The sequence below is a fragment of the Equus przewalskii genome, chromosome 6, assembly GCF_037783145.1.
Source record: "Equus przewalskii isolate Varuska chromosome 6, EquPr2, whole genome shotgun sequence".
Taxonomy (NCBI): domain Eukaryota; kingdom Metazoa; phylum Chordata; class Mammalia; order Perissodactyla; family Equidae; genus Equus; species Equus przewalskii.
This window is the reverse complement of record NC_091836.1, coordinates 93,005,865-93,029,768: the sequence shown is the minus strand read 5'-3', so window position 1 is coordinate 93,029,768 and position 23,904 is coordinate 93,005,865. Positions and strand designations below refer to the sequence as shown.

General features: G+C 37.0%; 1 protein-coding gene across 4 annotated transcripts in view; it reads right to left on the bottom strand.

The window, feature by feature from the left end:
- ANO3 (anoctamin 3) overlaps positions 1-23,904 on the bottom strand; it is a 452,178-nt gene that overhangs the window by 417,865 nt on the left and 10,409 nt on the right. Inside the window, exons 2-3 of one of the 4 annotated variants that reach the window (XM_070624550.1) lie at positions 22,069-22,159; positions 21,707-21,880 (exon numbers count right to left, since the gene is read on the bottom strand). In XM_070624550.1, coding sequence (XP_070480651.1) covers positions 21,707-21,848 — 142 coding nt within the window. In that variant the 5' untranslated portion in view covers positions 21,849-21,880; positions 22,069-22,159. Of the gene's footprint in view, positions 1-21,706; positions 22,260-23,904 lie in introns of those variants that run through there. The other 3 variants (XM_070624552.1, XM_070624551.1, XM_070624553.1) reach the window with 3 other exon arrangements.

The following is a 23,904-nucleotide window of genomic DNA, read 5'->3' as shown; positions in this document are numbered from 1 at the left end:
CTCCTCCTTTCTTTTAAAAAGTATGTTTCTCTTTAAACTTTCTTTCCTTTTCTATTCTCTTTGGGCTGTATTGATCTATTCTTCTGAAAGTCTAGCACATATTCTTTATCATTGATTTTTCCTTTGGCATATGCTATAATGAATAGTTACCTCATTTTTCCCCTGAGTGATCAGTCCCAACTTGTAAGCAACCTGTGTGTACTGAGAGAGTTAAATTCTAAAGTCCACTGCGTGGAACATAGATAACCCTTCCCTAAAGAAACAGTATAACACAGTGTTAGTTTTCCAGGATATCTTAGCAAAATTTAATTAATTCATCATGTGACTGAGGTCCGATATTAAAGTGCTAATTTGATTTTCTAGAACCATCCTAAACCGCTCACTGTTCTCTAACACCTGCCACTTATACTGGGAGAAGCAAGAACACCGCTTCCACTTCTTGCCTCACTGGACATAGGAGGTGGAAGGGGGTGCTCATTCCCAACCATTTGTGATGGCTCCCATGCAAGGGTCTTCAGCAATACAGAGGCTGGAGTCATGCAGGAAGCACAGATGCTCCAACAGGTGGGCTTGAGTGGAGATGGCATGAGGGGCAAAGGATGCAGAACAGAAAGTTATATTTATGGGGGATGAGGAGTCTAATGTGGATAAGGATTAGAATGGTGGCCAAGTCAGGGCCCAGGAGGGTGTACATCAGAAAGAAACAGTAAGGGAAGGCTAATACAAATACAGCATTATTATGAGACAGAACCATAGAATGTAAGCTTTGGAAGAGATTTCTCTAGCTTAACTTTCAGAAAACTAAAGACTAAAATTGAACTGGCATGAACACATTCACACAGTGACTATATTGCAAAGTTCCCCATGTAGGTACTCCTTTTCTTCTTGGTTGCCTTCTCCTTCTTTGCAACCATCTACCACTGAAGATCCTAATACTGGCCATGCTCAGGGTAAGATGAAAACAGGGGCCTACAACTGAAAGGATGACCATAACTACTGCTGGACATTCATGGATGAGAATGAGGTAAGGGATGCCAGTGATGTCTGGGATGTCAGGGAGAACAAGATTGTTACCAGCCCAGGCAGTATACACACAGTTACACACATAAATGCATGTGTATCAAAGTACATTGTATACATGACACATAGTATATATGTACATAATGGTATACTATATATATGGTTACTCAGTAAATATTAATGTAATGAATGAATATCTTTAATATTCAATAAGAGCAGACACCATATTTTAGTTTCTTTTTAATTAATTCCTATTCTTGTACAATGTCTTACATTTTAGTAAATCTCACATTATATTGTTCACCCATAAATAATAAACAATTTATACATTGGAACTTCCACTAATTCCACTTATTCTCCTCACCATTTCTCTGTGACAAATGATCACTTTCAATTCAAATTTAAAAGTGTCTGCATATGTATTTACGGAGTTAATAAAACTCTACGTTTTAAAACTTCATCTTTTAAAGAATCCCTATAACAAATATATGAATTAAATTGTTGAGAAGAGTTTTTGACTTTACAAGGCAAAACAAGATGAAAAACTGACCTAGGTCTCTGTGGTTTCTCTTGCATTCATCAGAAATTATGAAATACACAGCATTTGTATGTAGAAGTCAGGTGATTTCCAAAACCCACTCTCTTGGCTCTGCTACAGAATTCACCACGTCCTTAAATACTTTTGCTTTGAGTCTTGTCTCCATTGTGGCCTTGAAAATGGAGTCTGAATGCTGAAATTTGACTGGCTGGAACCAAATACTCAATGGAAAGGAAGACCTACGAAACTCTGAATTGTGCTTATCTACTGTGGAATCAGAGAATAATTCTGAAGAAAACATCTGCAGGACAGATAGAGGGGAAAATAATTTCTTCAGTGTTAATGGAAAAATAACCCAATAAATGATAAGATCAGGATTCTTATATTACCAAAGATGTTTAGACGAATATTCCCATATCTTCACCTTTTTGGAATTAATCACAAATCACTCTCGAGGGAGTTGGTCTAAAGTCATGTAGTTGCAAGAATTAATAAGGAAACTCATAGCGATGTGCGTATTTGTAGAACACATTCAGATTCATTATCTGTTACCCTCACAGCAACTTATATGAATGGTACAGCAATTTTTGGGCTGAGAAGCCACAAGGTTGTAATATAAGTAGGCAGAACGCTTGAAATGGGAAATGGGGAGAGATCTCTTATGTATTAAATATGTACTCTAAGCCCCTTCCCTGTATGAGGTATTTTTTTCACACATTTTCTCAATCCCAGAGTGAACTCTGCAAAGTAGGTGCCCCACTGAAAATAGGCAAAGATGTATTAAGTAACTTGCACAGGCTCTAAAATCTACTATGTGTTCGAGTCATAGCCAGAGCTGTCCTATGACAAAGCCCATGCCATATCTCTTGTCAAGATGATCCCTGGAGGTAGAAGACACTGAGGTCCTAACAATGTAGTATATAGAAAATTGTAGACTGACCACTGTATCTAATTATTTTTGAGATCTTAGACTACCTACTCATGCTCTCTTAGCCTCACTTTAGCAGTCTCATATAAGAGAATTTTCTGAATCTAGCTCTTCCTATCTACAAGTTCAATTTGGTCAAGTTAATGCAGATCATGCATGATTGTCACTAATATTTCTGCCTCCTTGTTTAATGCACTGTTCAAATTTCAGAGAAGGCATCTCATTCCTAAAGGCTAGACTACGTCTCAAAGAGGACACAGCGAAGACTTTCCTCTGCCTACCTTTATCAGCAGTGGAAACAAAGTAAAGAAGTTGAATTTCTAGTACAGGAAAAAGCTCACGTTTTCCTTTCCCAACTCTCACTGAAGTAAAGTAAACTTCCAATTGCTTCCAAAAACCCACCATATCCTGAGAGGAGAACACCTTCATGATGTCAATGCTTAACATTAACACAGCCTTACCGGATCCAGGACAAATTACTGACCTCATCAAAAGCACTGAGCACCCACCGCCACCGTGAGGCATCAACACCCAAGCAGCTGATGGATTCCCAGCCACAGTCCCCATGCAGCCAACACCTTTATGTTTTCTTTTTAGTGCCTCACAAACTTTCCTATAGAATTATCTCTCTCGTTAGATACAAGTGAATGCCCACAGGCACTCTAAACGAACAGAAATGTTCTTTGAAGTCCAGCATTTTATTATAAAAATTAATCTAGGTACTTATTCCACTTCCTACCAAATCTCTTTTATTTTAATGTTAACAATTTATAAGATTACTTGTCAAGTGAAATAAATGCTCCTGAAGTTTGTGATGTTTACTCTCTACACAGACATGGATTCCTGTGGACAACTGTACCTGAATTTAAGAAGCTCAGTTTATACTACATAGATTCTGCAATTTTCCTCATACAGATTACAATCCTCAGAATGTTGCTAATCCCCACATTGTGCAACACTAATACCTATAGAATGTATTTAGAATAACAGCATTTCCTACATGCTTACTAGCTACAGGCATTGTGCTAAATGCTTTTTTGGTATTATTTCATTTAATATTCTTAACTACTTTGTGAGGTAGAGATTTTTCACCCTTATTACATATGAAGAAATAGAAACACACAGAAATTCATCAAATTTTCTGAGGTCACATAACTAAGAAGTATCAGACCAAACTCTGAACTCCAGCTTGACTCTAGGGTCTAAGCAACTACTTCTCTATTGCTGTCAATGCAGAATAACAATTTTAATTTACATGGGGATACTGTATTATCTGACAAGCTCCATCCCGAGGAACACAATATCTACTTCTTTTTTTTTTTTAAAGATTGGCATCTGGGCTAACAACTGTTGCCAATCTTCCTTTTTTTTTTTTTTTTTTTTAAGGATTAGCACCTGGCTAACAACTGTTGCCAATCCTTTTTTTTTTTCCTGCTTTATTTCCCAACACCCTCCCCGCACCCCCCCCCCCCCCCCCCCCCCGCCAGTACATAGCTGTATATCTTAGTTGCAGGTCCTTCTAGCTGTGGGATGTGGGACTCTGCCTCAATGTGGCCTGATGAGCGGTGCCCTATCCGCACCCAGGATCCGAACCCTCGGCCGCCGCAGCGGAGCGCGTGAACTTAACCACTCGGCCACGGAGCCGGCCCCACACTTCTAAAGCAACCAGTTTAACTGAACAGTCAGTGTTCAGTTAAAATGAGTACCTCAGAAAATTACAAAAATAAATGCCATAGACTTTTACTTATGAAAACTAGAAAATGAAAATATTAAATCTATATTATCATTGTAGTTTATATTTTCTACTCATAAACAGGAGCAAGAACCTTCTGCATAGAATTTTCAGAGAACAGAAACAAGCATATTTAGCTTTTGAAAACTCAAATTATAGACCAGTAAACAGCAAAGGACAAAATGAAAGCTGAAATATAAGAATGTGAAAATAAGATACAAACATGGGAAATATAGGTAGTTCATTGGTCATCTAAAAATAGGCAAAATACTACTATCAATAACAGGTTCCACACAGCTGACTCAAGGGACAAGCAATGGTTTTTCCAACATTCTTGAGGAGATGAAAAATATCTCCATGTCATGCAGCACATTGCGCTTAGAAAAGGCCCAAAGCTGATGGGTGACACCATAGCCATAGGAACTTGGGGGATCAGAAGCCAATGATGAGTTTCCCCAGTGTGCAAACTTACCTTAAGCAGTGAGTATTCATAATTTATAGTGACCTGCAGGACTTCCTGAACCCTCCCAATAAGGAGCTTTATTATTTTTTAATCAAATGCAAATGAAAATTAAATCAGAGAATCTTTGAAAGAGGTTTAGAGAATGTACTGTCCAAGTCCCTTGTTGTTCAAATGAGGAAACAGGTCCAGAATGGCTTTTTCTTGATGGATACTCCCACTGCTTGCTCTCAGCCAATGTGTCTTGTGTGAGGTTCATCCCACTCCAGTGCTAGGAGTTTGGTAGTGACCAAGCAGAAACCAGTTAGGGCATAGGCTTGGGTTGGAGGGGTGTCACTTGCGTCTTTTCCTGTTCACTCAGTGATTTTCACTGTAGTCTTGGGGTCAGAGCAGAGGTAAAAGGTTTGTAATTTCTACAGAAGCAGCATGACTCTCGAGTTGCCAGCTGCTATGCCTCTTTTTAGGTGAAATCATGGTATGGTCTATGATTTTTTTCCTGAGAACTTAGCATAGGGCCTGCTTATCAAACTGATACGATGATTCTGTGAGCTATAAAATATCTTCCTAACAAATCTATGCTTAAACGAACAAGCCCTAATTCATAAAAATTATTTTATTGTGCAATTATCTTCCTCTTGCTTTGCACAGTTTTGTTGTTGTTTCACTTTTTATAGATGTACCTTTCCCTTCTCTCCTATAGTTAGCTTTTTATGCCTGCTGAATTTTTGATGCTCATAGCTATCATTATTTATCTTCTCTTCCTTTCTGCTAACTCCAGTCTTTAAAAAGTGGATAAAGAATCTCAGTTTGTTCCAGTGCCTTTGTCTTCCTTGAAGTATTCTCTTTCTCGAATGGAGTAAAATGATTTCTTTTTCTGAGAAATTAAAAATAATGAAGCTCATAAAGTGAAGGCATAATTTTACTTAGATAGAATAAATGACCATTTATGTGTGTGTACTACCTATTTCTATACATGGGAGAATTTTGTTGGGAATAAGGGTAAGGGTGTGTAGGCCTGGGGAGAACAATGGCTGCAAAAATACTGCTAGATATTAATATCCTCTGCACTCTAAACAATTGCTTCCTGAGTATCGAATGCTTTTATGTGGGCCTTCATGCTTTGGTCCCAGCATAAAGATGAGAGTGGAATAAAGAGGATCATGGAAATGCTGTGAGACAGGTGTGGAGACCCGAAAATTCTCAGATGTCAAGAAACTTCTATTTAGCCAAGGACTCAGGCACAATTTACTTCCTTCTATGTCTATTTTCATGTAAGTTGTTTCTGATTTTTCTTAAGTGTATAAAAAGGTAAAATTCCTTTAATATAATTTTTTTTATTGTAGAAGTAATACATGATCAAACAAGAATATTTGGAAAACATAGCAAAAAACAAAAGGTAAATTTCATTGTTATCCCATACACCAGGACTAATAGATTTTACTATTTTGGTAAACATTTTTCTTGTATTTTTTTGAGTGTAAATCTCACATGATTATAAACCCCTACACAAAGATTGTATAATAATTTTTCTGCCTCATTTAATGGTATGCTCTATTTTCCAGTGCCAATAAAATGCTCTATAATATCAGTTTTATAAGTCTCTAAACCATTCCTTCTTGGGGGGTATGTTATAGCTTAATCATTTAATGATTTTGATATTGTTGGGCTCAAGTTGTTTCCCATTTTCTCTATTAAAAGAAACAGTGCAATGAACATCTTTATTCCATTATTTCTGTGTATACACTTGATTTTATTTGAAACAAATTCCTACAAGCAGAATTTCTGAATCCGAGGCTATGCATGATTTTAAATCAACTTGGAACATAATGTCAAATTTCCTTCCAGAATAGTTAACTCACTGACCTCTACCCTCCTGCTTATATAACTAAAAATAGTGGTTTTCAGTTTTGTTTCCACCTTTACACGTGGACAGACTCTCATATATGCAGGGTTTGACTAACTCACAGTGTGAACCTGTACCCCACTACTTTATCTCCCACTTAAAAAAAAAAAGCATTGGAATTAAAGTGAGATCGATTAACTACAAGAGAATCTTGAATCTATTGTACTCTGAAAGAGAATAATACTTCCAAGCTGCAGTAAAATACGTTTTTTATAATTGGTTATAAATTATTGGTAGCATGCCTGATTCCATATTTTAGATAAGAATCCACCCACTACTTTAGAGAGAGCTCTTTGCCAATTGCTTTCCAGAAAGAGCTTTATGAATAAAGATTGTGGTTATATTTCCTCATGCCAACATGAGAATCTCATCATAAACATTTTACTACAAGCCTTGATTTTTTTTTGTATAAAGTGTTGGGTAAGGCAAAGTATCAAGGACTATTCAAAAAACAGAATAAATTTTTTCCTCTGATATCAGGAAGACACGATACCAGGAAACTTTTGAGGAGAGATATCTATGTATCTGTGTCTGTCTCTATCTCTATACAGTTTAGTGAACTCTGCCACGTATTATGCAGTAATGCAATGGCCACTTATCAATACTTCCATTAGCACTCCCCTGTAAGTTATCAGAAAGGCCAGTTTTTAATTCATCATTTTGAAGTACAATAGATGTTCTCAATTCCTAGTAGAATATTTTCAGCAAGCATTTAAAGAAATGATGGTTGTTGGGGTTATTTCTTTTTACAACATCACATTAGCATTAACTTTTCATTTTACCAGGACAGCCAAAGTATGCATATTATATGAATTTAGATGGCTCTTCTTGAAACAGAATAAGCTGAAGGCCCTTAGGCTGAGCCATTAAGAGATCAGAGTTATATTAAAAAATTCCACAAAGGAAGTGAAATTTTCCATCAATTGTGCATCTTTGTAAAGTCATATTAGGAAAAAGCAATTCAGCTCCTTCTGTTCATAGAGTTCTCAGCCAGTCCCTCTTTGGGGAATAGAAGAGTAGTACAACATATCTCTTGTCCTGTGGGAGTTAATTCTCTATTTGGTAAAATTACATTGAAATCTACATCTAATATCTAATATCTAAAACATTTAAATGTAGAAAATAAATGTTTCACATTGATATCAATGCCTTATAAATGAGTACTCTGGGCATCTAAGACAGGAAAAATGAGACATTTTATATAAGGATGAGAAGGAAGGCTTTTAAAAGGGCTTGAATCTGAATTCATCTGAGGGTAATATGTGTATGTAAGAAAAACAGAAAAACACTCTGTCAAGTATATAAACGGGTCAACAGCCGTTATACAAAAGCTTGCTGACAAAAAGGCTATAGTTGATTGCAAATTACGATGATCAAAAATTATCTGGAAAAATGTCATAATGTAGAGATCATTGTAGGGAGCCCTTACCAATAAACCTATCATGACCATTGACAAAAGCACCAGTTCTCAAACTTTAGTGTGTATGGCCACAATGTAAGGAATTTCTAAAATCTAGATTTCTGGGTTATATGCGTAGAGTTTATAACAAAGAGTCGGGATGGGATCCTAGAATCTTCATGTATTGCAAGTATCCAGGTAATTCTAATGCAAGGGCGCCATGGGCTCCACTTTGGCTTTGTGAACTACCCTTCTAAAAAACACTATTTTCCCAGCTGATATGTTCCTGCCCTGAATGAGACTGGCAGGATGAAATGGTCCTCTGTTTCAATCACATATATGGGCTTTTTTCATAACTAGATTTAGAGAGTACATTTAAAGCAAGCATTGGACCTTCCAAATACTGTACATTTCTCACAGAGACTAGCAGAAAGTGGGCACAGAGTAGACATCTAATAAATGCAAATAGGTGATGATTGTAGCATTATAGATATTGTTAATCATGTGGCAAGTGATCATAGTTCTAAGTCTCTCAATAAGTTAGAATCTTTTTATACTGTTGCCTGTCTTTTACTCTTTGGTCAGAGAGGGTCTTCTGGGCTACAATTAGATGGATGATCATCCTCTATTCCAAGCTCAGAGAACAGAGAGATTATTCTTTGGATTTCCTTGCATATCCTTAGAAGTCATACTTTTCATTTCCTGAGACAAAGAAATAATCATTGCAAAGCCCACCTCATAAAGCCCTAAACTACCCAGGACAATGAAAATATTTTTTTTTTTATGCTGACCTTAGCACTGCTAGACTTTCAGCAGAGTGGTCAGTCACTTCCGGGTTCCAGGACATACATAGAAAGATAAATATAGTTTAATTCTCTAAAGAATGCAGTGACTGAATGTGTGTGTGTGTGTGCGCGCGTGTGTATATATGAGATCATGTGGTTTGATGGGGATATTATGTAATGTTTATAAAGGATTTATGTTTGTTCTTCTGGCTACTACTGGATAGTCTAATGCTTTTTTGCAAATATGGCATTTGTTTGGGATTGTATGAGGCCTTAAAGTCAGTTATTCTTAGAAAAGCAAAACAGTTAATTGTCTTTATGGCTCAGTTATACTTCAGCAGAGTAGGTTTATTTTCAACTGGTATCAGGGACACAAACAAAGAAACTTTTGAATAAACTTCCTAATTTTAGATAGGAAAATATGACTAATACTATTAAGTGATTCTATAATTGCCTCCCCAAATATACAGAACACATTCAAAATTAACATCATCATTATTTAAAATCAGTCTAACACTTACTTTTCTATATGCCAAGTAATCTTTCATAGACTATCAAATTACTTGTAAATATCTTTTCTTACAAAGATATCAACTCAACCATTCTGAAATGAAGATAGCAAATTAGAGTGCAATTTAATGATCTATAAACCTATATTTGAAATATGATGAGTTAGTATAATAATATTTAAATTATCCATGCTTTAAAACATTATTGGGAAGGTAAACTGGGATGAGAATGTCAATTGTTTAGTATTGCAATTAAAATACTAAATGTTGTGTCTGTTACTCAGTTATTGTCGCAGTAGCAGGTTAAGGAGCAATAGTGGTACACATACAGGTAGTAGGTATGGTGGCAATAACATCTGGAGTTGGAGAAAGTCTGGATCTAAGTTCTTGATTAACCATGTATTAAAATTTCACTGTAAAATATCACTATTAGATATGCAGTTTCTTTTGCAAAAATGGGTGTAATAAAATGACTTGATCTACAGAGTGGTTGTGAAAATCGAATGTAAAAGAGCTTTGTAAATTATGAAGGTCTTTGACTATGTTGACCCTCATGATTATTGTTCTAAATTACATGCAAACAGAGGGTTTGTCTTTACCCATCTTTATATTCTTGGCTTTATATAGCTTAATGGAGCGCACAGGAAATGCTTTAAATCTAATAGTGTTCATTAAGCTTTTTTATAGTTGTTGATGGCCTTCAAGATCAACTAATCTATTCTAGACATTTTTTTCTTTACCACCAAAGTGTTTACAGCTTATATACCAGGCTTTAAGGTATGTATGTGTATATGAATGGGTGCGCTCTGGCATTGCTAGAGGAGCACAGGGCTCTCTGCATGACTGAGGATTTAGTTAAGTGTTTAAAATTTAATGAGGTTGACAAGAGCAACCAATCAATCCTCCTACATTCACCTGAGCACTCTTCTATGTCTGGTCCTGTGCTAGGCACTAAGGGAAAACCTGTCTTATTCATTTATTTATTTCACTTTCTGCTTTATCTCCTTCCTTTGTTTTTCTAAAATAAGCATGTTTTAATTTTTTAAACAAAATTTAAAGAGGCTCCATATTGGGATAAAGTCAAACTAGGAAAATGTAGTCTGAAGGAAGAAAATTTAGATTGAGAAACAGTCTTGTGAAACCATAGTTAAAGCAAGCAACATCATTTAACCAATTGTTTTTCATTAATAAATGCCAATATTTCTGGCAGCTCCTCTCTTCCTCCAGCTTCCTATGCCAGGGAGATGGCTCAGAGGAGAAGGACAAGGGAAAAGGCCCAGGAGAGAAGGTTCAGAGAAGAAAGATCACAGGAGAAGGCTCAGGGAAAATGGACAGGTGGAAGGCTCAGGTGAGAGGGAAAAGGCCCAGGGGAGAAGGATCACAGGAGAAGGCTTAGGGGAGAAGGCCCTCTATGTGGCTGAGCAGAGGAACATAGTGGGAGCTTCGGGTGCTTTCACATTAGAGCTCCCAGGAGATCCCCCAAAGGGCTCAGACATTTTATAGATAAGGAAAATCATCCAGGAGGGATGTTAACACCTTGCCTGAGGTGACATAGCTTGTTGGTGACTGAAGGGACCTTATCTGACTTTTTATTAGAGTTCTGCAATTACTTTATTAGAGTTACATAATTACTTCTTTAACATCAAATCTTCCACACCAGTCTTACAGGATGTCAGGAAATGTTCTATGTAAAAGGGTTCTAAGGTCTAATAAACATATGAAATTCTAGATTAAGTGAAATTAACAAACTTCTTTAAATTTGAATCACATGCAGTTTTGAATATGTTAGACTGTATTGTGAAACCCTAGAAAGAAGCTATAGTATGCATTATGGCCAAAAGTTTTTGACCATTGAGAAATTTTTAAAAGATTCTGCTAATTGCTAAGTGAATTATGGATCACATATTGGTTAAAATGCTACTTTATCACACTGGAAGTTATGTGACAACCAGTGGGACGTATTTGTTTTAGAAGGAAAAATAGATGAAGGACCAAATGACTTTGAATTCTTTGGAATTAGCACTGTATACTTACCACCATTGTGAACTATTTATATCAGTACTTATGTGAGTTATATTTATATTGTTTAAATATGTATTCCATTGTTCCAATTTGATGTTTATTGGTATTGACATTTTCATATAAATGGGATAACTGACAGAACAACATTTTAAAATAAAATAAGATTTTTTGTTAAGAGATTATTAAATTGTATTGAAGTACTTATGTTCTAAAGGAATGTCATGTCTTTATCATGGGGCAACACATTAATTTAGGACTAGAAAAACAACAATTCATGAAAGTTAGAAATGATAGGTAGGAGTCCCTGAAGAGTTGGCAAGTAAGCAAGCATTCATAGCATCAAGGATACAGAAAACAGATGTAAAGACAGATCAGTAAGTCAGTTTAAGAAGTAGACATCCACAGAGGCAGATTCTGCAGACAAGGGGAGAGAGCATCTTTTAAAATTTCATCCAGATCTGCTTAAGATGGTAGACATATCTTCCTTATGCTATATTATAGCGACCATAACATGAACAAATGATCAGCTTCCTAATTTGTGGGCCTCTAAGCTTCAACTAGAGTCAATCACCAAAAAATCATGGAAGTCAAAGACATAATTAGGTTCAGAGAAGTTTTCATCAATGATAGACACTAATAGATTACCATTGGAAATTAAAGATGTTAGAGTTTACAAATGTCTATGAATCAGTGGTAATCACAGTTCGTTTTTATGTACACATAATTTGCTTCTTGTTGTTCGTGTTGACCATAAGAAATAGTGTCACACATGTGAACCACTGATCTCACAGTGGGGAACAACCCATTGCTCTACTACCAATTTCTTAATGTCTAGGAGAGATCAGTTGATGGGCTAGTACTTTATTATGGAAATAAGGTCACCTAACTCCTCATAGGGCTGAATGTTGAGGATTAAATATATATATATACACACTTATTTACATAAATATAAGTTATACATATATAAGTAACATTTAGAGAACTGCCTGATACATAGGAAATGATACATATGTGTTTATCATTAATACATAATGGTGATCCTGATGACCATGAGGACCATGATGATGAAATGTTCATGGCCTTAAAAGTAATTGAAAGCACATTCCAGAATCCAGAGATGATATTTATATTCTCATTACTGATAACTGATTAAATCTATTTCTGGAACACAAAGAAGCTGTCCCATGGCACTGCTTTTAAACTTAATTTCCAAGTAGTGTTGAGGAGAAAAAAACACACTAAACTTAGAGACAGGAAACAGGTTTATAATACAGGTCACAGAGAACACCAGGTTTATAACACAGATCACACAGTTACAGAAACTGCAGAGGAGATCTCGTCAAGATGGCGGTGTGAGCAAACGTTGAACTCATCTCCTCCCATGAACACAACCAGGTTACAACTATTTTTGGAAAAATTACCCCAGATTAAAAAGTGAAAACTGGATAAAAAGAACCCCCACAACAAGGGACAGTCCTGACGAAGGCAGAAGAAGCAGTAAGTCCTGCTAGAGAGGACAAAAGCCACCTTAGGGAGCAGCGGAGTTTCTCAGCTGGCCAGGCGGGAGCCACCCTAAGGTACGCAGGCCTCCCTGGAGGAGTGAGGTCCGGAACCGGGGCAACACTGCTATAAGCATACTTCAGGCTCAGCCCAAATGAGAAGGGGGTCTTACTGTCTGGCTTTGCTGGCTATTAACCACAGCGAGGATACCCCCAGAAAAGCTATAGGCTGAATGCCGAAAAGACCTGGGTCTTAAAGAGCCCATGCACAAACTCACTCATTGCAGCAACCTAAAATCACCAGAGAGAAGGCTGACAGTCCTTTGGTGAAAAGAGACTCACCTGGTGGGCTCTGGGGGCATCTTGGTAAGAGGGGGGACCTCTCCAGAGACTGCAACATTGGTGGGGGCCATTGTTCTGAGCTGGTCCAGGCATGCTGACAGGGTCCCTAGTGGTTGCCACTGAGGTTCATCCCATGGCCTCTTAGCCCTGAGGTCTGCCACACCCACTAGAGCACAGATTTAATCCAGTTCAGCCAGGGCAGGCAACCCGCCATAGGGACTGGCCCCACCTAACAGCAAGGCCTCAGGCTACTTTTCAGCCTGCATTGACTGGGTGCCTTGATCCTCTACAGGCAGGCAAGGGTGCCTGCCTCTGTGGGGCAGGGCCTGTGTGAGGACCAGGTGAAGTGTGGGGGGCATTGGTGGAGAGGTGGGGGCCTCTGCAGTGCGGCATCAGGGTACGCTCCAGGGGGTTGAGAAGTGTGCATGGACCAGAATGTATTGACAGTGTGTGTGGTCCTGGGGGGGATAAGGCTTATCCGTGGCAGAAGACCTGTGCTTCACAAATAGCCATAAAAAGGATCAGCCTCACCTTCCAAAGCCTGAAACAATTGAGTGCCCCTGTGCCTAGGGCTAGCCCCGCTCAGCTGCACTCCTAAGAGAACTGACAACAGCCCTGTAGGCCCTGAGGCCTATCACAGCTGTAAGCCCCTGAGCCTAGCAACCAGCTACACTGGGTACCAACCCAATTAAGAAGAAAACTGCAATAGGAGTATACTGATAGACTTTGTAGGCAACAGTGCTGAGGCTCCCCAAACTGGATTTACAAACAGCTGGCCAGGGAAGGAAAGATTAGACTCCCTGGGTACTTGCAGTGGGAGCAACCCTGACACAGCAAAAGGACACAAGTAGCCCACAAAGGGGTCACTCCTGGTTCTTATGGACTGGTGAGGAGAGGGAAGCACACTGCTGGGCCTCATAAGGCATCTCATACATAAGGCCACTTCAACAAGATCAGGAGACATAGTCGACTCACCTAATACATAGAAATAAGCCAGAAAAAGAGGCATAATGAGGAGACAAAGGAATACTTTCTAAGCAAGGGAACAGTACAAAACCCCAGAAACATGATTAAGTGAAACAGAAACAAGCGATTTACTTGACAAAGAGTTCAAACAAAATATCATGAGGATGCTCACAGATATAGGGAGAAGAATGGATGAACACACTGAGCACCTCAGCAAAGAACTGGAAGATATTTAAAAAAAAAAATCAGAAATGAAGAATACAATACTGGAAATGAAAAATTCACTACAGGGACTCAATAGTAGAATAGAGGATGCGGAAGAATGGATCAGCAAGCTAGATGAAAGACTAGAGGAAATCACCCAAGCAGAACAGAAAAGAGAAAAACGAATTACAGAATGAGCACAGTCTAAGGGAACTCTGGGACAATATCAAGCATACTAACATTCAGATTATAGGTGTCCCAGAAGGAGAAGAGAGAGACAAAGGGGCAGAAAGTTTATTTGTAGAAATAATAGGTGAAAATTTTCCTACCCTGAGGAAGGAAACAGACATCCAAGTTCATGAAGCACAGAGAGCTCCAAACAAGATAAGTCCAAAGAGGCCCACACCAAGACATATTATAATCGAAATGTCAAAATTAAAGACAAAGAGAGAATCCTAAAAGCAGCAAGAGAAAGGCCACAAGTGACATATAAAGGGAAGCCCATCTGGCTATCAGTGGACTTCTCAGCCCAGACCCTATAGGCAAGAAGAGAATGGCATGACATACTTAAAGTGCTAAAAGGAAAAAACCTATAGCCAAGAATACTCTATCCATCAAGATTGTCATTCAGAATGGAAGGGGAGATAAAGAGCTTCCCAGACAAGCAAAAATTAAAGGAATTTATCACTAAGAAACCAGTTCTGCAAGAAATGCTGAAGGGACTTATTTAAGTGGGAAAGCAATCACCACAAATAGAGATAAAGAAAATTATCAAAAAAAAAACAAAACAACAACAACAACAAAAAACCAGGCAATAAAATCACTTGTAAGGTAAAAATATAGTAAAGGTAGCAGATCAACTACCTGTGAAGATAATATGAAGGTTAAAAGACAAATGTATTAAAATCACCTGTTTCAATGATGAGAGGGTAATGGATAGACACACACTAAAAAAGAGACTATATGTGATTTGAAAAACATATAATGTGGGAGGAGGGGAGAGAAAAAGTAGAGTTTTTAGGAAGAGATCAAACTAAAGAGTCTATCAAGTCAATATAGACTATTATATGCATAGAATATTAAATAGGATCCTCATGGTAATCACAAATCAGAAACCTATAACAAGCAAGAAAAAAAGTAAGACAAAAGAAATCAAATATATTACCAAAGATATCCATCAAACCACAAGGGAAGAGAGCAAGAGAAAAAGAAAGGAATAGAGAAGAACTACTAAAACACCCAGAAAATAGTGACAAAATAGCAATAAAAACATATTTACCAATAGCTACTTTAAATGTCAATGGACTAAATGCTCCAATCAAATGCAATAGGCTGGCCAATTGGATAAAAATACAAGACCCATGTATATGCTGTATACAACAGACACACTTCAGACCTAAAGACACTCACAAACTGAAAGTGAAGGGATGGAAAAACATATTCCATGCAAATGGCAAAGAAAAGAAAGCAGGGGTAGCAATACTTATATTAGACAAAATAGACTTTAAAACAAAAACTGTAACAAGAGACAAAGACAGGCACTACATAATGATAAAGGGAACAATCCAACAAGAAAATATAACACTTGTAAATATCTATGCACCCAACACAGGAGCACCTAAATATATAAAGCAATTATTAACAGACATAAAAAGAGAAATAGACAGTAACACAATAATAGGAGGAGACTTTAACACTCCACTAAGACCAACGGATAGATCATCCAAACAGAGGATCAATAAGGAAAGACTGGCCTTAAAGGACACATTAGACCAGATGGACTTAGTGGATATATACAGAACATTCCATCCAAAAACCACAGAATACACATTCTTTTCAAATGCCCATGGAACATTCTCCAGGATTGATCACATATTAGGCCACAAAACAAGTCTCAATAAATTTAAGAAGACTGAATTAATGCCACGTATCTTTTCTGACCACAAAGGTATGAAACTAGAAATCAACTACAGGAAGAAAACCAGAAAAGCCACAAAAATGTGCAGATTAAACAAAATGCTACTGACCAACGATTGGGTCAATGAAGAAATCAAAGGAGAAATAAAATTACCTGGAAACAAATGAAAATAAAAACACGACATGCCAAAATCTGTGGGATATAGCAAAAGCTGTTCTAAGAGGGAAGTTTATAGCAATTCAGGCCTACCTTGACAAAGAAGAAAAATCCCAAATAGACAATCTAAAAGTGCATCTAAAGGTACTGGAAAAAGAACAACAAACAAAGCCCAAAATCAGCAGAAGGAAGGAAATAATAAAAATCAGAGCAGAAATAAATGAAATAGAAACTAAAAAACAATAGAAAAAATTAATGAAACCAAGAGCTGGTTCTTTGAAAAGATAAACAAAATTGACAAATCCTTAGCTAGACTCACCAAAAAAAAAAAGAGAGAAGGCTCAAATAAATAAAATCAGAAATGAAAGAGGAGAGATTACAACGGACACCTCAGAAATACAAAAGATAAGAGAATACTATGAAAAGCTACATGCCAACAAATTGGATAATCTAGAAGAAATGGATAAATTCTTAGAAACATACAACCTTCCAAAACTGGACCAAGAAGAAGTAGAAAATTTGAATAGACCAATCACCAGTAAGAAGATCAAAACAGGAATCAAAAACCTCCCAAAAAATAACAGTCCAGGACCAAATGGCTTCCCTGGTGAATTCCACCAAACATTCAAAGACTGAATACCTATCCTTCTCAAGCTCTTCCAAAAAACTGAAGAGGAGGGGAGGCTTCCTAACTCAGTCTATGAAGCCAATATATCCTGATACAAAAACCAGACAAGGACAACACAAAAAAAGAAAATTACAGGCCAATATCACTGATGAACATCGATGCAAAAATCCTCAACAAAATACTAGCAAATCAAATACAACAATACATTAAAAAGATCATACATCATGATCAAGTGGGTTTCATTCCAGGGATGCAGGAATGGTTCAACATCTGCAAATCTATCAATGTGATACACCACATTAACAAAATGAAGAATAAAAATCACATGATCATCTCAATAGATGCAGGGAAAGCATCTGACAAGATACAGCATCCTTTTATGATAAAAACTCTAAATAAAATGGGTATAGAAGGAAAATACCTCAACATAATAAAGGCCATATATGACAAACCCATAGCAAATATTATTCTCAATGGAGAAAAACTGAAAGCTACCCTCTAAGAACAGGAAGCAGACAAGGATGCCCACTCTCACCACTCTTATTTAACACAGTATTGGAAGTCCTAGCCAGAGCAATCAGGCAAGAAAAATAAATAAAAGGGATCCACATTGGAAAAGAAGAAGTGAAACTGTCACTCTTTGTAGACAACATGATTTTATAAGTTGAAAACCCTAAAGATTCCACTAAAAAACTTTTAGAACAATAAAGGAAGACAGTCACGTCACGGGATACAAAATCAACATACAAAAGTCGGTTGCGTTTCTATACACTACCAATGAAGTAGTAGAAAGAGAAATTAAGAATACAATCCCAGGGGCTGGCCCCGTGGCCGAGTGGTTAAGTTCGCGCGCTCCGCTGCAGGCGGCCCAGTGTTTCGTCGGTTCGAATCCTGGGCGCGGACATGGCACTGCTCGTCAGACCACGCTGAGGCAGCATCCCACATGCCACAACTAGAGGAACCCACAACAAAGAATACACAACTATGTACCGGGGGGCTTTGGGGAGAAAAAGGAAAAAATAAAATCTTTAAAAAAAAAAAGAATACAATCCCATTTACAATTACAACAAAAAGAATAAAATACCTAGGAATAAACTTAACCAAAGAAGTGAAGATTCTGTACACCGAAAACTATAAAACATTGTTGAAAGAACTCAAAGAAGACACAAAGAAATGGAAAGATATTCCATGCTCTTGGATTGAAAGAGTTAACGCTGTTAAAATGTCCATACTTCCTAAAGCAATCTATAGATTCAACGCAATCCCTATCAAAGTTCCAACAACATTTTTCACAAAAATAGAACAAAGAATCCTAAAATTTATATGGAACAACAAAAGACCCCAAATAGCCAAAGGATTCCTGAGAAAAAAGAACAAAGCTGGAGGTATAACACTCCCTCATTTCAAAATATACTACAAAGCCATAGTAACCAAAACAGCATGGTACTGGCACAAAAACAGACAAACAGATCACTGGAACAGAATTGAGAGTCCAGAAGTAAACCCACACATTTATGGACAGCGAATATTCGACAAGGGAGCCAAGAGCATACGATGGAGAAAGGAGAGTCTCTTCAATAAATGGTGTTGGGAAAACTGGACAGCAACATGCAAAAGAATAAAAGTAGACCATTCCCTTACATCATGCACAAAAATCAACTCAAGATGGATTACAGACTTGTATGTAAGACCTGAAACCACGAAACTTCTAGAAGAAAACACAGGCAGGATATTTTCAAGCCCCATGTCTGACCAGGCAAGGGAAACAAAAGAAAAAATGAACAAATGGAACTACAGCAAACTAAAAACTTCTGCACAGCAAAGGAAACCATCAACAAAACAAAAAGACAACCTAACAATTGGGAGAAGATATTTGCAAACCATATATCAGATAAGGGGTTAATATCCAAAATATACAAAGAACTCATACAGCTCAACAACAAAAAAACCAACAATCCAATTAAAAGACGGGCAAAAGATCTGAATAGATATTTCTCCAAAGAAGATATACAGATGGCCAACAGGCATATGAAAAGATGCTCAACATCACTAGCTATCAGGGAAATACAAATCAAAACTACAATGAGGTATCACCTCACTCCAGTCAGAATGGCTATAATTAACAAGACAAGAAACAACAAATGTTGGAGAAGATGTGGAGAGAAGGGAATCCTTGTTCACTGCTGGTGGGAGTGTAAACTGGTGCTGCCACTATGGAAAGCAGTATGGAGTATCCTCAGAAAATTAAGGATAGATCTAACATATGATCCAGCTATCCCACTGCTGGGTATTTATCCAAAGAACTTGAAAACACAAAGGCATAAAAATACCTGCACCCCTATGTTCATTGCAGCATTATACACCATAGCCAAGACTTGGAAGCAACCTAGGTGCCCATCAAGGGACGAATGGATAAAGAAGATGTGGTGTTTATACACGATAGACTACTACTCAGCCATAAGAAATGATGAAATCTGGCCAATTGTGACAACATGGATGGACCTTGAGGATATTATGCTGAGTGAAATAAATCAGAGGGAGAAAGTCAAATACCATATGATCTCACTCATAAGTAGAAGACAAAAACAACGACAAACAAACACCTAGCATTGGAGATTGGATTGGCGGTTACCATAGGGGAAGGGGGAAGGGGAGAGAGCAAAAGGGCTGATTAGGCTCACATGTGAAACGATGGACTATAATTAGTTTTCGGGTGGTGAACATGATGTAATCTACACAGAATTTGAAATATATTATGATGTACATCCAAAAATAAATAAATTAATTAATTAATTAATAAAAAATAGATAAGAAAAAAAGAAATTGCAAACAAAGGTGGGAATGGGTCAGACCTGTGCTTAGGAACCACTGTGTGGCTGTCAATGGCTTGTTATGGAAAACCTGTAGGTGAGATCGGTTAGAAGTCTATACAGGTGTATGCACTAGAAGAAAGAAGAGGCAGTCTTTCATTCCCTCAGCTAAGCAGTCACTGAGTCAAGACATAAGGAAGCTTTTATTGCCAGGCATCCTGTTGAGTACTGGAGCTACTGTAGTGGACAAAGAGGTGGGGAAGACAAATGTTAAACTAACATGCATACAAATAAACATGAAATTTTTATTGCAATAAGTGCTAAGGAATGTTTGAGATGACAAGTGTTATTGACAAAAATGAGGATGAAAGAAGAAGGAGGCATTTTTAGGGAGTTTAATTTATTTGTGTTGAATGTGAGGCACTGCCAAGATGTCAAGGGGGAAGTGTGTTCCAGGCTCTGAGGAAGTTTACACCCAAGCTATGGATGTTTGAGTCAACTGAATAAAGACAAGTTGAATCTGTTGGAATATATGTGTTAACAGCGACAGAAATGACTAGAAGACAAAAAATGGTGAAAAGAACATGAGTATTTAAGCCATGTTTAAATGGTTTATAAACCTCTTTTCTGTAAACCTCTTTTTCTTCTCCAGGTCTACTGTATAAAGCTATGTTCATTTGTAAAAAGCTGATTTTTCCACTTCATGAAATTCTAAGTTCAATACCTAGTAGGACTTTCAATTTAAGAAAAAATATAATAGTGTAAAGATTTCTTTTCTCACAGCTGAAAGAAGATTTGCTAAAGGATGTTATCTCTCCTGATTACAGAACTGCTTATACAGTAAAATAAGTCATATAATACAAAAGAATCTACGAACAACAAATCAGTAATTGGTTGGGAGTCACATAAAACTTCTAAAACATCTGAAAATAAAAAAACGTGCTAAAGTCTCTTTGAAGAATCTTATGGTTGCAAAATGGAATTTATTATTTCCACAAGTGTTTCTCATTGGACAAAGATTAATATCCAGTAACATCCAGGTCTAAGTAGACTTTGCTTAACTCCTACATTCACATTACACTGCCTCTGCTTATGAGGAAGGATAACTAAATCATAACAGAATTTTCCTTTAGAACAACATTTAAAATATTATCTACTTATTATGCAAAATTTTTCTACAAAGCACAATTAATTCCTTATTGAAATCTCATCACTGTTCATTATAAACCAAACCATCAGAATTTTTTAATGAATGCAGACTATCAGTGTATAGCATTGTTTCCTCAAAACTGCAGAGCAAGAATAAAAACCGTGCAATTCTGGGTAACACCCATTGGTATCAAAACAGACATTCTTCACATGCAACTTTATCAACACTGTCAGCTCATACAGAATGTAAGTCAGGTCATAAAACAACATAAACAAAAGGAATATTCTCTTGTCCTTAATGAGAAGGTAAAGCATGTATTATCCTTTAAATACTTATGTAAAAGTAAACAGAAATAAAAGAGATGAATGAAAGATGACAGGACTTTTTTCTGCAGTTTATAGATAAAATCCCTGATTTCATCAGTCATGCCAAGCAAAACTAAACCTTGATAGGCTTGAGTGTTCAGAAAACCAAAATCTACTTCATTATTAACATTTTTCTGAGTTCACCGAATTTGTTTTCTGACATTTCACTCTGTTGGCAAAACTCGCAGGGTTTTCTGTAGAAATCTATTTACATATTTTGGGGGAAAAAAAGTAACTCAAGAAACTAAAATTGGCATCAACTATACCACACAAACAAAGTGGCATCAAGATTATTTTTTTACATGTCTCATATTAAAGAAGTACAGATGTAAGCTAAGTTACTAAAAAATATTGATCTTCAGTTTAGCTTACCAGCGGGAGCGGAATTGAAGTGCCGAAGTTCCAGTTGACTAGAATCACCAGAGAGTTCAGTCAAACAGGTTACAGTAAAATCTGAGGTGGAAGCCTGCTCATGCCTGAAGCCTTCAGGAGGAAGATAATCCAGTTCAAACATCACAGTTGATATTGCAGAATTCTTAAAGAGCTCTGTAAATCAAAGTTCACGCTACTGAAGTTTTAAACATCATAGATGGGGAAAAAATTGTTGTATTATAATTTGTAATACTCCAGGCTTTCCAGTAATTATTTTCACTTGGAAATCCAAAAGAGCTAAAACACGCAGAGCTGACTCTCAAAGAAGTTTTCTGTATTCATGCCTTTCCTAGGCAACTAACCTCAACAGAATGGATGGATTTCAGAGCTGTTTTTCTTGAAGATATCTTGCTTCTTTTAATTGATAGCAGCACTAACCTCATCTCAGAGAGGCTGCAGAAAAAAGTAAAGTGGACTAAGTGAAGACATAGGCAAGGCTGCAGAGAGATGCTTTTAGTAACTTGGTATTAGAAGTTCTCATTCACATTTCTGTACACAAAAGATCAGCTGGGTGGGGCTAAGGATTGTCAGAGAATGCAACTTTATTCCACAGGGCAGCTCATCAGAGGAATGTTTTTAATTTGGAAGGAAGTTAATCCTTAATGATATTTCCTCGGTCAGGATTGTGAGACTGTAGTCCTTATGCATACTGAAATATGACTATGGTTGTGGAGATTAAAAGGTGAATTAAACTAAAAAAACTTCTGTACAGAAAAAATTTAAAAAATCAACAAAATGAAAAGACAGAATAGGAGAATATATTTGCAAATCATATATCTGATAAGGGGTTTATATCCAAAATATATAAGGAACTCACACAACTCAATAGCAAAAAAGAAATCTGATTTAAAAAATCGGGCAAACAATCTGTATGTCTTCCAAAGAAGATAAACAAATGTCCAACAGGTACATGAAAAGTTGCTCGACATCACTGATTATCAGAGAAATGCAAATCAAAACCACAATGAGCTAACACCTCACACCTGTTAGAATGGCTATCATCATAAAGACAAGAAATAACAAGTGCCAACAAGGATGTGGAGAAAGGGGAACCATTGTACAATGTTGATGTGAATGAAATTGGTTCAGTCACTATGGAAAACAGTATGGAGGGGCCTCCAAGAATTAAAAATAGAGCTACCCTATGATCCAGCTACCCCACTTCTGCGTATATATCCAAATGAAATGAAATCACTATCTCGAAGAGATTCTGCACTCCTATGTTCATCATAGCATTTCTCACAATAGCCAAGACATGGAAGCTGCTAAGTGTCTATGGATGGATGATTAATAAAGAAAATGTGATATACAATGGAATATTATTCACCCATAAAAAAGAAGTAAATCCTACCATTGGCAACAACATGAAAGAATCTTGAGGGCATTATGCTAAGTAAAATAAGGCATACAGAGACAGACAAATACTATACGATCTCACTTATATGTGGGATGTAAAAGAAGTTGAACTTGTGGAAACAAGTTGATTCACAGTTGCCTGGGGTTGGGCAGTGGGGCAGAATGGGAGATGCTGGTCAAAGGGTAGAAACTTTTGGTTATAAGATGGACAAGTTCTGGGAATCTAACCTACAGCATGGTAACTATAGTTAACGATACCATACTGTATACTTGAAAGTTACTAAGAAAGTAGATCTTAAATGTTCTCACTGCAAAAAAGATAATTATAACTTGTGAGATGAAAACTGTGTTAATGAACCTTATTGTGGCAATCATTTCACAATATGTACACATATCAAATCATCATGTTGTACATCTTACATTTATTTGTTATATGTCAATTATATCTCAATAAAGCTGGGGAGGAGAGGTGAATTTACAAACTGGTGATCAAATAAAATGTACAGCTTGAGAAACAAAAAAGATTGGATTTCATAATATGAGAAAGTGATCAATGGAAGGAAAAAATGCTAAACAGGTAGAGATTGAGAGGGCTCATATTGTACTACTTGAGAGGTAAAACATCTATTCCCTCGGAGTAGCTGGAAGAAGGTTGTGTTGCTCATCACAGAAAATTTAATTTAAGCTCTCACTCTTACTCATCTTCTGTCCTTTAGTCCATGAATCTACGATGACCACAAGGAGGTACCCATTGACAGCTTGTCAAAGAGTAATTTAGCAAA